This window comes from Caenorhabditis elegans, chromosome I, assembly GCF_000002985.6.
Source record: "Caenorhabditis elegans chromosome I".
Taxonomy (NCBI): domain Eukaryota; kingdom Metazoa; phylum Nematoda; class Chromadorea; order Rhabditida; family Rhabditidae; genus Caenorhabditis; species Caenorhabditis elegans.
The window spans coordinates 7,859,902-7,876,714 of NC_003279.8; the positions used below are offsets into that span (position 1 = coordinate 7,859,902).

The 16,813-nt window shown below is 36.9% G+C and overlaps 4 protein-coding genes and 1 non-coding gene across 8 annotated transcripts; 1 reads left to right on the forward strand and 4 right to left on the reverse strand.

The window, feature by feature from the left end:
- Positions 1 to 38: 38 nt before the first annotated feature.
- Positions 39 to 204, reverse strand: R11A5.8. Its single transcript, NR_101587.1, has one exon. It is a non-coding gene; the product is annotated as a small nucleolar RNA R11A5.8 (small nucleolar RNA).
- A 2,423-nt stretch (positions 205 to 2,627) lies between these two features.
- On the reverse strand, positions 2,628 to 3,668 carry R11A5.3 (uncharacterized protein). Its single transcript, NM_059772.7, has 2 exons — positions 3,481 to 3,668; positions 2,628 to 3,337 (listed from the first exon to the last, which is right to left on the reverse strand). Exons 1-2 carry the CDS (start codon positions 3,620 to 3,622, stop codon positions 3,012 to 3,014), a joined length of 468 nt encoding a protein of 155 aa, NP_492173.1. The 5' UTR covers positions 3,623 to 3,668; the 3' UTR covers positions 2,628 to 3,011.
- A 2,566-nt stretch (positions 3,669 to 6,234) lies between these two features.
- Positions 6,235 to 12,199, forward strand: pck-2 (Phosphoenolpyruvate carboxykinase [GTP]; the record flags this gene model as incomplete). Of its 4 annotated transcripts, NM_001380767.3 has the most annotated exons (5): positions 6,235 to 6,535; positions 6,583 to 6,687; positions 10,066 to 11,231; positions 11,277 to 11,583; positions 11,632 to 12,199. In NM_001380767.3, the coding sequence occupies 5 exons, from the start codon at positions 6,500 to 6,502 to the stop codon at positions 11,980 to 11,982; spliced, it is 1,965 nt and encodes a 654-aa protein (NP_001366912.1). The 4 variants fall into 4 exon arrangements, with proteins under 4 accessions (NP_001366912.1, NP_001367091.1, NP_001379420.1 ...); NM_001380768.1 differs by lacking the exon at positions 6,235 to 6,535 and having other exon boundaries at positions 6,655 to 6,687; positions 11,632 to 11,982; NM_001392619.1 differs by lacking the exons at positions 6,235 to 6,535; positions 6,583 to 6,687 and having other exon boundaries at positions 9,195 to 11,231; positions 11,632 to 12,176.
- Positions 7,676 to 8,017, reverse strand: R11A5.6 (uncharacterized protein; the record flags this gene model as incomplete). The annotated part of the gene is made up of 1 exon (NM_059774.1): positions 7,676 to 8,017. The coding sequence occupies one exon, from the start codon at positions 8,015 to 8,017 to the stop codon at positions 7,676 to 7,678; it is 342 nt and encodes a 113-aa protein (NP_492175.1).
- Positions 12,191 to 15,653, reverse strand: suro-1 (Putative carboxypeptidase suro-1). Its single transcript, NM_059776.9, has 10 exons — positions 15,433 to 15,653; positions 14,909 to 15,048; positions 14,762 to 14,859; positions 14,431 to 14,714; positions 13,686 to 14,220; positions 13,325 to 13,414; positions 13,088 to 13,273; positions 12,940 to 13,038; positions 12,566 to 12,824; positions 12,191 to 12,484 (listed from the first exon to the last, which is right to left on the reverse strand). Exons 1-10 carry the CDS (start codon positions 15,613 to 15,615, stop codon positions 12,364 to 12,366), a joined length of 1,995 nt encoding a protein of 664 aa, NP_492177.2. The 5' UTR covers positions 15,616 to 15,653; the 3' UTR covers positions 12,191 to 12,363.
- Positions 15,654 to 16,813: the final 1,160 nt, after the last annotated feature.

A 16,813-nucleotide genomic window follows, 5' to 3' on the forward strand; every position in this document is an offset into this window, starting at 1 on the left:
AGCTGTGCGAGTAACACCAATAGGCAATAATTTTAAGATCAGATAACCTTTGAAGATTTCAAAATACTTTGAAGGAAAATTTTACTGTTTTTTGGGTTTAATACACTGATGAAGTTCAAAGAAATCTGCTATAAGAAACTAATTCCGAAAAAATTAACACTTTTTGTAAATAGAATAGAATAGTCATTCAAGAAAATCTGTGTTAAAAGAAAAATTGGTAAATTTCTTCAAAGAGTATTCCAGAAATGGCAATCAATTTTAGTAATCGATAATTAAACTTCGGAAATAGAAATTAAATTCATATAACAGTCCAATTTCCCACACGAAATTCAGGTCAAACTCACGATAGGCAGCAGTCGGAGGAATGGGGAGCGGCAATGGTCGCGTATAATAACTGATAACAAATAGAATAAGGAATGCAGAATATATTGAGCATATTATTTGAAAGATTTTCAAGTTAAGCGGGTCAATTTAGTTGTAACGATTGAGACTAATGATGTAAGTGAGAATTTGGAGAGAATGAAATGTATTAACAAACATTTAAAAAATGAAATTCCAAAACGCCTACGCATGACTCATCGAGTTGTTGAGTTCTAATTGGATTAGGTGTGGTGAACACAGAAAATCGTACGAATTAGTGAACAGAAACACGAAACCGGTTGAGATAATAAATGACCAATTTCAGCGGTTAATATAGGATTCACGAATCACTGGGCCACGTCACGAGGAGAGTTGGGGGTGGTATAATCTGTTTTTCGCGTTTTTTCCCGCGCCGCAGTACCACACCTAAATTTGATATTCGAAAATGTAAATGAACGAGAAAAGTGCTTCACATACACACAAACTATACGATTCATCTATTTCCTATTCAGGTCGACATGACACGATCAAGGTTAACATCACTCTGCTGAAGAATTGAATAGTACGAACAGGTGAACAAAAAAAGAAAGCGATCGTCGCAAAAGATTCCTCCACATTGAGAAGCCTATCAAATCAGTATTTGACTTCACTCGTAAAGTGCCAATCGAAGAGCGAGAGCTCTGTGTTGACATTTTGGTGCTCTGACAAACTGAACTGATCATAAAACTTTTTTGTTCGGGGGCAAGCAAAAGCTGAGTAAATACGTGTTTAGCAATGAAAATGCCGAGTTTAGAAACACTCAAAACTGCCAAGAATAGAAGACAGAAATTTCGTAAAAGAGTAAATGGTGCAAAATTTCAAAGCAATTGTTGAAAATTAAAAGAAGAAAAAACATTTAGTTTAAAAGATGGTTTCAAAAATCTGTTACACAATATGTCGTCAAATATGCTGCATTAAAAAACTTGCGTACTAAGAGAACTACAGTAATACATATATTTTCAATGCTCGCCCGGAAAATTAATTGAAAACGTTCAACGAAGAATTTTGAATTTGGCCTAGTGGAAAATAATAATTTCAAAGCCATCTTTTCATGACGATAAATCTCGAAATCGTCCACCCAACCAGGTTAACAGGGAATTTCAATTTAAAAATTTAAAATTAATAAGCAAACAGGCAAGACTCCTATTTGAAACAGTACAACAATTTTGAATTCAGGCAATGACGCCAAATACCATCAAAAATGAGTCAGTATGGTGTGGGAGAAAGACTAAGACAGTACTGAGGAAGTCAGAGGCGGAGAGTGAAGGAAAATGTTGATGCAGTCTCGTGTATAGCTTCGCGTGAAAGAAAATATTGAGGAGTTTCGAGAGACGATTGAGAAGATGAGAGAGTGACGGACGCGCGGAGGGATTAGAGATTCCTCTCACGCAGACAATCGATTTTCGTTGGAGAAAGAGAAGATGAAAAAGAAGAAGGAGAATGGAATGCCAGCAGTCATCAATGCAACAGACAATAAGTTTGACAGAGACATATACAACTGGCCAATTAGGAATTGTCACTTGGCTTCTCTTTACAAATTAATTTCGGTTAGCTAATACTACGATTACGATCTTTCGAAGACAATTTAATTCGAAAATCGCCAAATTACGAAATACTTCTCAGGTGATCAATTGACTTTAAACATTGAAAATTTGTGACTGAAAACCATGACCACACCCAGGAAAATCACATGATTCAGAATAAAAAACGTGAATGTTCTGGAAAACTGCGTCATAAAAGGTTTTGGTTTAAAAGGAAACACTTGATTCCTGAAATACGAGGAAAATTGCAAAATTAAAGAAAAGTGCAGAAAACATTCAATTTTAGTGAAGAATATGATAAGAAGTGGAATGACAAAGAAGAAAGTTCAGTCAACTGAAACAGGGTTCTGCAACAGAAGAATGTGTGTCACATGACGTATTCACAGCAATATGACCGATTCAATCTTTTCGAGAAACAGGAAAAAAGTGGAAAAACATCGATATTATTTGAGTGCGCTGTTCTAAAAAAGCGAAAAATTCTGGAGAAAAGAAAAAAAACACGAACTCAAAAAATAGTACATTTAAAGGCGCGCGGGTTAAATCGAATGGGTCTCGCCACGGAAAAAAGTTTATGGTAGCATTTATTGTTTGCCGCGGTTCTTTTTCAATTATATAATTAATTATTGCTGTTCTTTTCGAAAAATGAAATACAGAAAACCTTTTAAAAAATAAAGAGAGCTCGTTTTATTCATAAAAAGTTATTCCCCAAAATACGGAAAAGCAGCCGCCGCAACGAAGAAGACTACCATAAACTTTTCTCGTGGCGAGACACATCAGAATAAATTCATGCACCTTAAAAGTACACGTTGCAGATAATTGTGAAGTTAGAATAGGTTACGATACACGTATGAAATTTAAGTTGATACACGTTTAGCGCTTTGAATAACAATAATTCAGGTATAAAACCATTTTTTAACTTGAAATTCTTGTTAGGTTCGTTTTTTTTAATAAGTTATTTTTTATTAGCAATAAAAATGAGGACAATTTGTATAATTAATGCTGATTTCCAATGAATCATATTCCACAGGAATTAGTTGCTCACGCGGGATCATAAGATCATAACAATCATTCTCAGAAGCACAGTGGTGGTCGAACAGCCATCAAATTCCGCACAACTTTCCGGGTCTCGACACGATGTTGTCGAACTGGAGCCAATGATCCAAAGCTTTTTCTTCTTTTTGGAGTCGACATTGCTGCGTTTCCTCCAGTGCTGTGTCTCCGGATCGGAGCAGTTTTAGGTGTCATTGGTACATTCGCAAGCTTTATTGATCGACGTCTTGGTGTCTGAATTATCTTTTTTCTATCCTTTTTTGTTGTTTTCATGATGACAACCACATCGAATTCTGGTGCACGGCGAAGCCGAGAAGTTGTTGGTGCATTTGTGATTTCTTCTGGTGCTGAAAATATTAGGTAAAAATGTTACAAATCAAATTAAGAATGAGTATCACATTACTTTAGTGGTTATTTCCACTTTACTGCAAATTTTCAATTGAAAAACAATACAAATAATTACAGTATAAAAATCGTTTAAAAAACTAACCAATTCTGTGCTCAGGTTTATCCTTAATTGGTGCACTAAGCCTTTTCTTGTTTCCCTCAATTGGTCTTTTGATGATTCCATCCGATGCTTGAATGCCATGTGAAATTGTTGGTCTCTTGACTGGAGTCATTGGGTACGACATTTTTCAGATAGACTGATTGAATGAATGACTGGAGTGTATTGGTAAGACCTGACTTATATATGAGTTGGCGGTGGGGGCGGGGCTACAAGGCAGGATGGTCCAGAAGGGCGGAGAACTTTCTGGAAGGAATGGTATAGATGAGAGGGGCGGGGGCAGAGTGAGGTCCCTACAAACAACAAAAACATTTAAATATAAAATTAAATGAAACATTAAATTAGGTTTCAAAATTTGTGACTTGTGAAAAAGCCAAAAACTATAGAATAAACTATAAATATTCCATATCATGATAATAAAGTCTCATCTATGTTTCACTTTCTTGAGTTACTAAAGTTTAGCCAGTTGGGTAGATATTTAAATTCTTTTATATAGTGCTAAAATTACCAAATATCATAGCAAAACTAAGCAAAACTTTAGAATATCTTCATAAATTACAGTCAACTTTTTGGCTGTTGCCAATCGGCAACCCAGTTGACGCCGCCCTGAAAAACGTGTGTACCCTATTTGCGGAACAAGCCGCCCTTCTTTTCCCACAAATTCTCGCCTAATCCATCACAATTACCCAAGTTAGTTTGTCATTACGTAATTCATCACATCTTGCCGCACTTTTTTTTTGTTCCCGTCGATATTCCAAAGAGCAAAAAAGGATGAGATAAGATTGTTAGGAAAACTCAGTGAAACTTAACTTTGAAGATTTTTGGATAGATAAGATTTGTAAGTTTTTTTTGCATTTCCTTTGTTTGAAGACACAAAGAAAAATACCGTATTCTTAAAACTTTGAAACTTTTAGAAATATATATGAAACACTAGTGTTGTGTATTGAGCTATTTAATATTTTAGCTAGTTTGTAAAACACTTTGTAAAATATATTGAAATCACTTAATTCTGCATTTTTTGTATAAAATGTAACTTTTATTATACGTTTCGAGATCTCAGTCAGCATCTATAGTCTTCGATAATATTGCTCATTCTTGGGAACTAGCAAAGTATGTAGTTTCATCATTTGACTACAATACTCAAAACATGCCTAGTTCTGCCACGTCACAATGGCAGATGGTCGTAAGTGAAAAGAGAATGCAACATTACGTAGTTGCAGTCAACGGGAAGATATGACGTCATTTGTCTGGAAATGATGGATTGTGTGGAAAGAGGTCAGGAAAAAGGGGGAGATATCTGGCGGTTTATGGGTGCATATATAACAGAAGAGTTACGACTGGAAGATCAAAGACTGTAAAGGGCCTTTTAAGTTGTATAATTGCTACTGGAGAAAATTGTTTCCACTACTCTTATGTTAAAATGATCATAACAAATCTTTTTTTTTGAAACTTTTTTCACTGTTAAAAGGTGGCAAATACTCAGTACCACTATTTTTGAAATTGTCCAAAAACACTGCCTTCTGCATGTGTTATTTTTTTAAATCAAAAAATAAATCATTCTAGCAAATTTGGAACTTTGTCAAAACGAAATATGGAAAATTTTGAAACATTTATAACAAATGTGAAGTCTTAAATTATGTTATTCGGTTATATATGAGTAAATGTTCCAATTTTTAAAAATTAATATCTGGCTTCAAACTAACTTTTTCAAAAATTCCCGTAACCATTTTGTAGCAAATTTTGTGTTCTGTCAAAATTTGAAAATAAAATTGAAAAAGGTTTCATATCCGCTGAGTTCAAGCAGAAAAAGTGGATTTTCAGTCATACCTTTTAGTGCACAATTTGAGACCAATTGTGTTTTGAACATTCGAACTGGAGAAAAAAACAAACTTTCCACTTTTCTATAATATCTTATCAATTTTCAAAGTTTTTTTCTTAAAGAACATTAACTTTAATAAATTGGAGTCACAAAAATGGATGTACTCCTGGGTCATAGTGATGACATAAAAAGTGTGTGTTTTATTTTTCACTGCTACGAAATTAAAGGCACATTTATGCAAAATTGTCTTGATGAGCGTTCAGTCTTTTTTTAGAGTGCCTGTGAAAAATTTGTGGAGATCATACGTAGATCACAATTAATTTGAGGAAAATAAACAGAAATTCAACATTGGAGGGAAATTTAATTGTGATCTACGCGCGATCTACTCAATGTTTTCACAGAAACTCTCAAAATAAAGGCTAAACGCGCGGCAAGACCATTTTGCGTAAATGTGCGGACATTCAGTTCAGTTATTAATAATATATATTTTTATTTCTCTCGAACACTTCCAACGGTAATATTTGGCGCCAAAATAGTTCTGTTTGTTTTTTTGTTCTTTCAAAATACATAAACAAACGAACACTTTTCTGACCAAAATAACAAATGGCAATTTCATTCAATTGTTGCGGAAGCAGCCATTGCCATTTTTCGCTTTTAGTTTTTTTCATAAATATATTCCTGTGTTTTGGCGTTCCAAAGTTTTAAAAATGTGAACAACCTTTTTTCAAACTTAATAAGTTAGTTTAATATGTATTAAATTGTTTAGAGGTTCATCTTCTTTGTTACCTTCATTTTTTTTTCAAATTTTAATTTCCAAAAGCACCAGACCATTGAACACTCATTTGATTAAATCGAACAATGTTTGTCCTTCTTTCATTTTTTGCCCTTTCTCCATCATTATCCCTCTCTTCTTTTTACAGTCACACCACCATCGAGCACGCCGTATACACAACATACATTGAACATCATCGTTCAAAAACAACAGTTGGGCGGAGTTAACGCTGAGAGAGGCATCTGGTGACCAGGCTTCGTCTCTTCTTTCCGTGTGCTCTTAAACCACCTGCGTCTCTTTGGGGCCATTCTCTCCTGGCGGCCACTGATACCCATCCCGTCCATCCCTGCCATCTTCTTATTCTTCTCATTCACACCGCAACCAAAGTTTCGGCACAGTCGGTGTAGAGAATCATGTCTGTTGATCCAAACCTTCTTACTCCTTACAAGGTAATATTTTTTATTTATGTTCTTGCCTAATATATGTATTGTTTTAGAATACCGGAGCTGCCAACGCATCTCTCCGTCAGATCTCTGAAGATGCTTTCTACGTTGTCAATGAGGTCGTCATGAAGCGTCTTGGACATGTTCCGATTCTCAAGGTAATTTTTGAAAGTTCCGAAAAGAAAGCAATTGAAAGTGTTTACACTTTTAAATTGTTATAATGGCAACGAGTATAACACTTGAACAAACAAAATGATAAAATTGGGTGGAAAGTACAGAAAATCATTAAAATTTATTTCGATACATGTACACAAATGTGTTGATTCTAGAAATTGTGATGAATTGGATTTTGATCAAAAACCATGTGAGATGGTATCGAAAAAGAAAATTGAAATAAGAAATCACTGAAAAGATTATGTTCTAAACTTTTAATATCGTTTCTTGATTTTCCAAAAAACTTTCAATAATTGTTTCGTTCTGAAAATTGCTTCTGATTTCATTCCACCAGGCAACAATACAAAAGGGACGAACAAAAACCAAATATTTGCTAATAAGATTTTATTCCATTGCTTTTCTTTTCTTCTTTCCAATATTTTCTTCTTCACAATAAACAAACTATTGTGTGTAGTGGTAGAGACCGAAGACGGTCTGCGTTTTAGAGGCCAAAAGAGCGATCTTGAAACCAATTACAAAGCAATAAGAAGGAGGAGGAGGAGGAGGTGATCTCTTATCACTTATCACTGATTGACTCGCTGATATCATATCACACCACGAGGACAGAGACGGGGTTTTCCAAACGGCGATTCTCGAACAGCGCAAAGTACGCACTTAGATCTTCTACGACTAGGAACCATAGAATATTCCAGAAAAGATTCAAGAAACGAGAGCGCACAAAAATGTGAGGGAGGGATTGGCACGCGCCTTGCTTTTTCAAATGGAAAGTGGCTTTTTCAAGCAGGAAAGGGTCCTCTTGTACAGCATCCGAGAGGGTTGTTTGTTGAGAGTAGCCAACGAAAAACTAAAAATTTGTCTCAAGGGAAAAATATTTATTTGGGAATAATTTTATATGCTGTCGTATCTACATAAGTTTACTATAGTTTTGGAAAAAATTCACTATCAAGCAATTTCAGCATATAATATTTTTTTTTAAATAATGGAAACAAGTAGTTCTTTCCGTTCTTTCAAAAATTTCAAAGATAGTAAATTTTGTCGAAATTTAAAGTTCAAAGTCTCAGGCTCTTGTGGCTTATGAGCTCCCTTCTTTTTTCGAAACTTCTTGATATCTACACGTGGTTGTTTGCAACCTTCTCCATCTTCTCCTCCCCGTGTCTGCGTGCAATTCGGCACAAGTGCCGGGGAGTCGGCTGGAGCAGTTGGTGTCCCTGTCCCTGACAACTCGGCCCGTAACTGCCTCTGGTCAATCGATCTAGGAGTGCCTGTGAGAGAACGAGATGAAAAAAAAACTAAAAATAACCAAGAGAAATACATAAACAAATTTTTTTCCCAGCATGAAAGATTCTCGTGCAGAGGAACCAGTTTCGGATAGCATTGAAATGGAAAGGTCAATGTTCAAATGATACGATAGACGGTTGTTGGTGTAGGGCAGAAACTGCAAGGACCGGTACAAAATTCGAACTTTGCTTCGAGCGACCTTGTTAGTTTATTGGGGTAAAGGAAATAAATAATTTAAGCTACAATAACACTACTAATAGAGACTTTATTTTGCTGCAAAATCATTACTTATATATAAAAAAATAATTCCGTTTGTTCCATAGTTTGTAGTCTATGTAGTCTTTGTAGTCTGTGACGTCACACCCAAAGTCACTGAGAATTGTGGGCGGGGTCTGTCATCCTTCGTGGTGAGACCCATCGTGGCGAGACCCATCGTGGCGAAACCCATCGTGGTGAGACCCATCGTGGTGAGACCCATCGTGGCGATACCCATCGTGGCCAGACCCATCGTGGTGAGACCCGTCGTGGCGAGACCCATCGTGGTGAGACCCATCGTGGTGAGACCCACCGTGGTGAGACCCGTCGTGGTGAGACCCATCGTGGTAAGACCCATCGTGGTGAAACCCATCGTGGCGAGACCCACCGTGATGAGACCCGTCGTGGCGAGACCCATCGTGGTGAGACCCACCGTGGTGAGACCCGTCGTGGTGAGACCCACCGTGGTGAGACCCGTCGTGGTGAGACCCACCGTGGTAAGACCCAAAATTTTGGCGGGAAATTTAAATTTTCTGTGAAAAATATTTTGGCGGGAAATTTAAATTTTCTGTGAAAAATATTTTGGCGGGAAATTTAAATTTTCTGAGAAAAATATTTTGGAGGGAAATTTAAATTTTCTGTGAAAAATATTTTGGCGGGAAATTTAAATTTTCTGAGAAAAATTTTTTGGCGGGAAATTTAAATATTCTGTGAAAAATATTTTTGCGGGAAATTGAAATTTTCTGAAAATTCTAAAATTCTGGAAATCTAGAATCTTCTGGAAATTTCGAAAAAATTCTCGAATGTTCCAGAACTTTCTAGAAAAATCGAGAAAATTCTGGAATGTTCCAGAACTTTCTAGTAAAATCGAAGAAAATTCTGGAATGTTCCAGAACTCCTAGAAAAATCGAGAAAATTCTGGAATGTTCCAGAACTTTCTAGAAAAATTGGGAAAGTTCTGGAATGTTCCAGAACTTTCTAGAAAAATCGAGAAAATTCTGGAATGTTCCAGAACTTTCTAGAACAATTGGGAAAGTTCTGGAATGTTCCAGAACTTTCTAGAAAAATCGAGAAAATTCTGGAATGTTCCAGAACTTTCTAGAAAAATTGGGAAAAGTCTGGAATGTTCCAGAACTTTCTAGAAAAATCGAGAAAATTCTGGAATGTTCCAGAACTTTCTAGAAAAATTGGGAAAATTCTGGAATGTTCCAGAACTTTCTAGAAAAATCGAGAAAATTCTGGAATGTTCCAGAACTTTCTAGAAAAATTGGGAAAAGTCTGGAATGTTCCAGAACTTTCTAGAAAAATCGAGAAAATTCTGGAATGTTCCAGAACTTTCTAGAAAAATCGAGAAAATTCTGGAATGTTCCGAAAAATTGAGCTTAGAGCTTTAGAAGAGGTAGTTATTTGGGAGTTGATGGGGGATCAAGTCAAGGTACTGTAGTGGTACTATAGGGGTACTGTAGGTATACGGTAGGGTTACTGTAGTTTTGGAAAATTTGACTTTTTGTCCTTTGAAGAGATATTGGGTTAGGAGTTGGTGGAGGATAATGTCAAGGTACTGTAGTGGTATTGTAAGGTTACTGTCTTGGCCAAAAAGTAACAGAAAGTTTTCATACTGTCTGTGAATTTTTGAAACATGCATGTCGTAGAAAAATACATACATGTAACAGTGCCAGTAAACCGCGTTTTAAGTGTTTCAAGTTTTTTTCATGATGAGAAATTTTTTGAGTGATTGAAGGTATGTGTGTCAAATACTTTTAATGGTGCCAGTCGTTGCCCGCGCCGTAGGCGCAGTCAGCGGCTGGTATATATATAATTTTTTTCAGGGAGACTTCCATCTTCTGCCAGCCAAGGTGCAACGTTTCATCGCCGAGAAGGCCGAGTTGATGCGTCCACGTGGAATCTTCATCTGCGACGGATCTCAACATGAAGCTGATGAACTTATCGACAAGCTCATCGAGCGTGGAATGCTCTCCAAACTCGAAGCATATGAGAATAACTACATCTGCAGAACCGATCCAAAGGATGTTGCTCGTGTCGAATCGAAGACCTGGATGGTCACCAAGAACAAGTATGACACTGTCACACACACCAAGGAAGGAGTTGAACCAATCATGGGACATTGGCTTGCTCCAGAGGATCTTGCCACCGAGCTTGATAGCCGTTTCCCAGGATGTATGGCTGGACGTATTATGTATGTCATTCCATTCTCTATGGGACCAGTTGGAGGACCACTTTCCAAGATCGGAATTCAATTGACTGATTCCAACTACGTCGTGCTTTCAATGAGAATCATGACTCGTGTCAACAATGATGTTTGGGATGCTCTTGGAAATCAAGATTTTGTTCGTTGTATCCACTCTGTTGGACTTCCACGTCCAGTCAAGCAACGTGTTATCAACCATTGGCCATGCAATCCAGAACGTGTTCTCATTGCTCATAGACCACCAGAGCGTGAAATCTGGTCTTTTGGATCCGGTTATGGAGGAAATTCCCTTCTTGGTAAGAAGTGCTTTGCTCTTCGTATCGCTTCCAACATTGCCAAGGATGAAGGATGGATGGCCGAGCACATGCTTATTATGGGAGTAACACGTCCATGTGGTCGCGAACACTTCATCGCTGCTGCTTTCCCATCTGCTTGCGGAAAGACCAACTTGGCTATGCTTGAGCCAACTCTTCCAGGATGGAAAGTCCGTTGTGTCGGAGATGATATTGCATGGATGAAGTTCGGAGAGGACGGAAGACTCTACGCTATCAACCCAGAAGCAGGTTTCTTTGGAGTTGCTCCAGGAACCTCAAACAAAACTAACCCAATGGCTGTTGCTACATTCCAAAAGAACTCGATCTTCACCAACGTCGCCGAGACTGCTAACGGAGAGTACTTCTGGGAGGGACTTGAGGATGAGATCGCCGACAAGAACGTCGATATCACCACATGGCTTGGAGAGAAGTGGCACATTGGAGAGCCAGGAGTTGCTGCTCATCCAAACTCGTAAGTTAACATTGAAAATTATAGTTTGTAAAAGTAATTTTTCAGGCGTTTCGCTGCTCCAGCCAATCAATGTCCAATCATTCATCCAGACTGGGAAAGCCCACAAGGAGTTCCAATTGAGGCTATCATTTTCGGAGGACGTCGTCCACAGGGAGTACCACTCATTTATGAGACTAACTCATGGGAACACGGAGTCTTCACTGGATCATGCCTCAAGTCAGAAGCTACCGCTGCGGCCGAATTCACTGGAAAGACTGTTATGCACGATCCAATGGCCATGCGTCCATTCATGGGATACAATTTTGGAAAGTATCTCCAACATTGGTTGGATCTAAAAACCGACTCCAGAAAGGTAATCGATTTTTTCATATTTTCAGTAATTTAATGTTAATATTTTTAGATGCCAAAGATCTACCACGTCAATTGGTTCCGTAAGGATTCAAATAACAAGTTCTTGTGGCCAGGATTCGGAGACAACATCCGTGTTATCGACTGGATCATCAGAAGACTCGATGGAGAACAAGAAATCGGAGTGGAAACCCCAATCGGAACAGTTCCAGCCAAGGGATCCATCAACTTGGAAGGACTCGGAGAGGTCAACTGGGATGAGCTCATGTCTGTGCCAGCCGACTACTGGAAACAAGATGCTCAAGAAATCCGCAAGTTCCTCGATGAACAAGTTGGAGAAGATCTTCCAGAACCAGTTCGTGCCGAGATGGATGCTCAAGAGAAGAGAGTCCAGACATTGTAATTATTATACCCGTTTTTCGCGCATTATTTCACGGTTATCTAACAGTTTTCTGTTTGTTTTATTTTTTATTTGAAACGCATCTATTGTTCCTATGTGAGTAGTGCCTTTTCTTCGCTTCACAACAATGTTTTATTTTTCTCAATGTGTATAGTTACATGATTTTGGTAAAGTAAAAATGAATTGTTTTATGGAAAAATCAGTATCCGAATTTCTCATTTTATAATTTTTATTTTGAAAAAACTAGAAGGTCACTAACAAGATAATAACTTAGGAAAAAACCTTTACAGAAGTGGAATTTCAAGCGAAACATTTAGAGATCAGAAGCCAGTCAGAACAAATGGTTGATAATACATGAAAATAAATAAATAAAAATTTGATTTTTCAGTGACGTTTGATGAACGACGTGCAGAATTTACAGGTATATGCACATTGAGCACGCATAAATGATTGTTGCTCCTCACACACTTGTTTGTTGTTTTTCAGCCAAAATCCACACGAATATCTGGAAATTAAATAATAACATTTCAAATAATTGTTAAAGTTGGCAAAGTTATTTGTCTATTTTTTCGTTAACAGCTCTAACCTCATATCTCTGCATTCGGGATCCAGAAATGCTGATGGTTTTGTAGCAGTGAAGAATCCATATGTAGTTGCTCTCGAAGCTATTGAAGATGATCGAATTACCCCTGTCACATCTTCTTCTTCAGTTGTTGTAGTTGAAAATTCCGTCGATGGTGACATTATTGGCGGAGCCATTGGAGGAGTTGGACGAGCACGAGTCGATGAATTCAGGTCAGCTGTGAAACGATCAAAGTGACGACTTGTCTTGGATGGTGATGTAGCTGAAACAATACATTGGCAAAAGTACAATGAGCCTCTAAAAACAGAAATCCTATCAAAGAAAAGTAGTTTTAGCCAATAGAAAATATGAAATACTTTCGAATCTAAAGAAATAACCTTCACTCGTTGTCGATACAGATGTAGTGGAAGTTTTGAGTGTTGTAGTACTTCTTGTAGTACTTCCAGCTGCTTGAGATGCCAACAGTCTCATACGATCTAAAAATATTATCGAATGAATATGCATTTGTATTTTCAAAGAACTTACATTGTTGTTTTCTCATTTGCAAATCGGATATTGTTTTTCTTGAAGTATTCGATCCGGAAGATAATCCAATTGATGACGTTGAATTGTTGAGTGTAAGAACTGCGTCAACGACTTCTCTGAATCCTTCGAAAGTCTCAACAGCAGTTGGAATAAGCTCTTTCTTGTGAAGAATGAATCCATTTGATACTGGAAATAAGAAAATTTTTGTGTTTATTTATTTGTACTTGAATATCTTACATTCCATTTGGGGGCGAAGTTCAATCAAGTAGACATATTTCACGTTCAATGCAGATTTTGCCCAGTCATCGGATCCTCCAGCAGCAGGTGCTGAAACATTGATTTATACTTGTGAACATAAATTTTAGGAAAAATTATTTTTTTTTTTGGGTTTTTGATTTTTAGTTTTTTGCCAGATATGTAATTTCAATTTGAACATTTGTACATATAGCCGGTTTTCAAAACAAAACTGCCGCGCACCCTGGTTTCTACAAATGAATTTCCAAAAGATTGTGACATCAGAATTTCAAAACTACGTGTTATCTGCATTTTCAAACGTCAGCCAAAAAGTGTACAGTTGCTCTGATATACTAAGACTTACATAGCGTGTCCGCTCCAGTTCCCATTCTATAATTTGTACCATAAACACGAGATAATCTATTAATTGCCTTTCTTGCAGTTTTTCTCAATTCTCCAATATCTTCTGGATAATTTTGTTCTTCGTGACTATATGGATATATCCATAATTGTGCATATGAATGAAGTGTAACAAATGCATCAACTCGATCTTTCATTTCCGGAGTCGCCAAAAAGTTTCGAACAGCTCTTGTTTCAGGCTCACTGAATACTTCTTCTCCGTGATAGATATTGGAGCATGGCTCGTATGAAGATCCCCGTTCAGCCCAATGGAATCGGAAATTTCGATTCAAATCAACTCCACGGCAACACTTTTCTCCGCCCCACAATGATGGGCGGCACAATTCTGGGGAACGATTTTTTCTCCAGAGACGGACAGTTGGAATCGGAGAAGTGCGAGTGTATTCGTATCCATCAGGGTTTAGACATGGTACAATGTAAAAGTCGAGTGTATCCACGTAGTTTGTAATCTGAGCATCTTTTCCATATTCAGAAACAAGCTGAAAATGTTTTGAATGAAAGAGTGCCTACGTTTTTCCTTTTAAATTAATTCTTCGCATCCTTGACTCTACTCGAACATTCACTTAATTTAAATTCTTGTAAGCTGAACGTCTCCGCAATAAAGTTTATGAGTGTAAATGCGGCGCCTATTTTTTTTTGAAAATTTTGTAAGTTTACAGATACATTTGAAGTTCGGGTGTTTAGCAAACCTGATTAATAAAATAAAGAGCAGTATGACTACTAGCCCATTCTCTTGCATGAATATTTCCATCAACCCAAACTGCTCTTTTCTTATGAGATGATCGTGCCCCAATCTTGAGTCCTTCAATTGGTTTTCCTTCGTGAGTTGCCCCGATTCGTACAATTTTTGCAATTCTTGGGTAATAAAACTCAATGGTTCTCATATATTTGACCATATCTGCATAAGATGCGTAATCTCCAAATGGGTACTTTGCTTTTTTTAGTGCTCCAACTTTAGTCAAATCAAGGTCAGCTGAAAATTGATAGAGTTCAGTTGATCTATAATGTTTCAAAACTAACGTTCACTGTCAAGAATTGGATCATCATGAAGCCATTTTGAGAGAGATCCAAATCCGAGATGGGATTTCGACGTTGTTCCCTCATTTCTCATAATTAATCTGGAAATTTCTAGATTTTCAGTAAAATTCATACAAGTCAACATCATACTTTTCAACATCAGGAACAGACATTGATACTGTAACATTTGCAAATGATAAAATCTGTCGAAGCATTCGTTCGGATTTTCCTCTTTTTACCATTATATCAGCTTTGTCAGAGATTGATGATGGAGATTTCCAGAAATCGAGCTGAAAACTTTGGAAATAAGAAGAAAAGTTTTTAGAGCAATTTTTCCAGAAGACCTTCAACAAAATCTATGATAGTTGTTCTCGAAAATTCTGAATGCCCCCACGCGAAAGATTATGCGACCAATCAGCGACATTTGTCGCGCCCCTCGCGTTGACTATTGGTCGGTATGTGCCTCATTTTCGTGCGGATAATTTTGAGATTTGCCGCACACTCCTGGTTCCACTGATTTGAATAACCCAGAATCACGGGATCCCCACCTCCAGCGATCCCTCTGATTAGCCGGATTTCAAAATTTTGGTGAATTGCCAAATAGCTACTCAACTTTTATATGTATACTTGCAAAACTTTCTCTTTTCAAAAAATATTTCCTCCAGAAAACTCACATCATATTTAAAATCATTTAATTGAAGTTGCTTGATAAGATGTAATGATTGTTCATCATGAGCACTGACATGAATCAGTGCATATTTATCATCTGTATTGTGCACATCTGTGGAGCAACAAACAGAGCCCACGAGCAGTATCGTGTGCACAGCTAGAAGGATTGACTTGCACAGGTATCGCATTTAATGGACTTCTACGAGTTCATCCACCTGTCAAGAATCTAAAAAAACAATTTAAATTTTATGAAAATATGAAATTCAAAGGAGAAAGATGAAAGCACGGGAAGGAGGGGGAGGTGATTGCCTCATCGAAAAAGCCAGAGGGCGGGGCTGGTTGGCGGATGAGATGGATGCATTGAGATGGCAAATCAACCAGATTCAATGCAGACATAATATAGAAAATGAGAAAAAAGAAACAACTTATTATTGATAATAATGACACGATGGTGGATATTAAAGAATTGAATGATTGTTAAAGAGGAAAAGAAGATGAAGAATTGATTGACTGGTTATAGAGAAAAACTATTGTTTCTACAAGTGGATAAAATATTCATATTGAATAACATAGAATGTCTTACTATTAAAAAAATATATAAATTGGAAATAAATGATAAGGTATAATATTGCCATTGAAACCACCGAAAAGGTGAGAAATGAGTATGTAATAAAAACACGAAAAATCAGTTAATAATTTTGCCAACTTTAAAAGAACGAAGGCAGGCAAAAACGTTCATCCTGTCGTCTACTCAGATCATATTCTGTTGTTTTTTTCTCCAAGAACTACATTTAAATCTATACATGAATAAAACATAACTTTAATGTGTTTTAAAATTTTTTTAGAAACATTACTTCTAACTTACAAACCTACAAGTAAAATTCAAGATTTACTTGTTAAAAGTTCAGCAATTAATTGGCAATCAACTTGTTATGTATACGTGAATGAGGTTCCGTATTTAAAAAAGAATGAACGGTATGCTATATAGTAAGTTTAAAATATTTAAAAAGGAGGATTTGAGAATAACGCCGGGAACAGTTTACTGCCAAGTAACCCGGATTCATTAGTATTATTATCGAATCAGATGAGACAAAGAATGAGAAAAAGGATAAGCAACAACCAGAGAAAATGAAACGAAAGTGAGTTTATCTTTTATCAAAAGTTAGCCAGTGATAACCCCCTTATCTTTTTTGTGGCCAGCTTCTTTATTATCCAGACTTTGAAAAAAGCGCTCCATTGAGATGTTTATAAGAGTTTTGAACCTATAATACGTAAGCATGTGGCATAAAAATCTGACAGTAAAAAAAATCTATTGCACAATAAGACGATGATCACATAATCACTTAATTATATCCATTTAGAAAATAATAAATTAATGGGAAATAT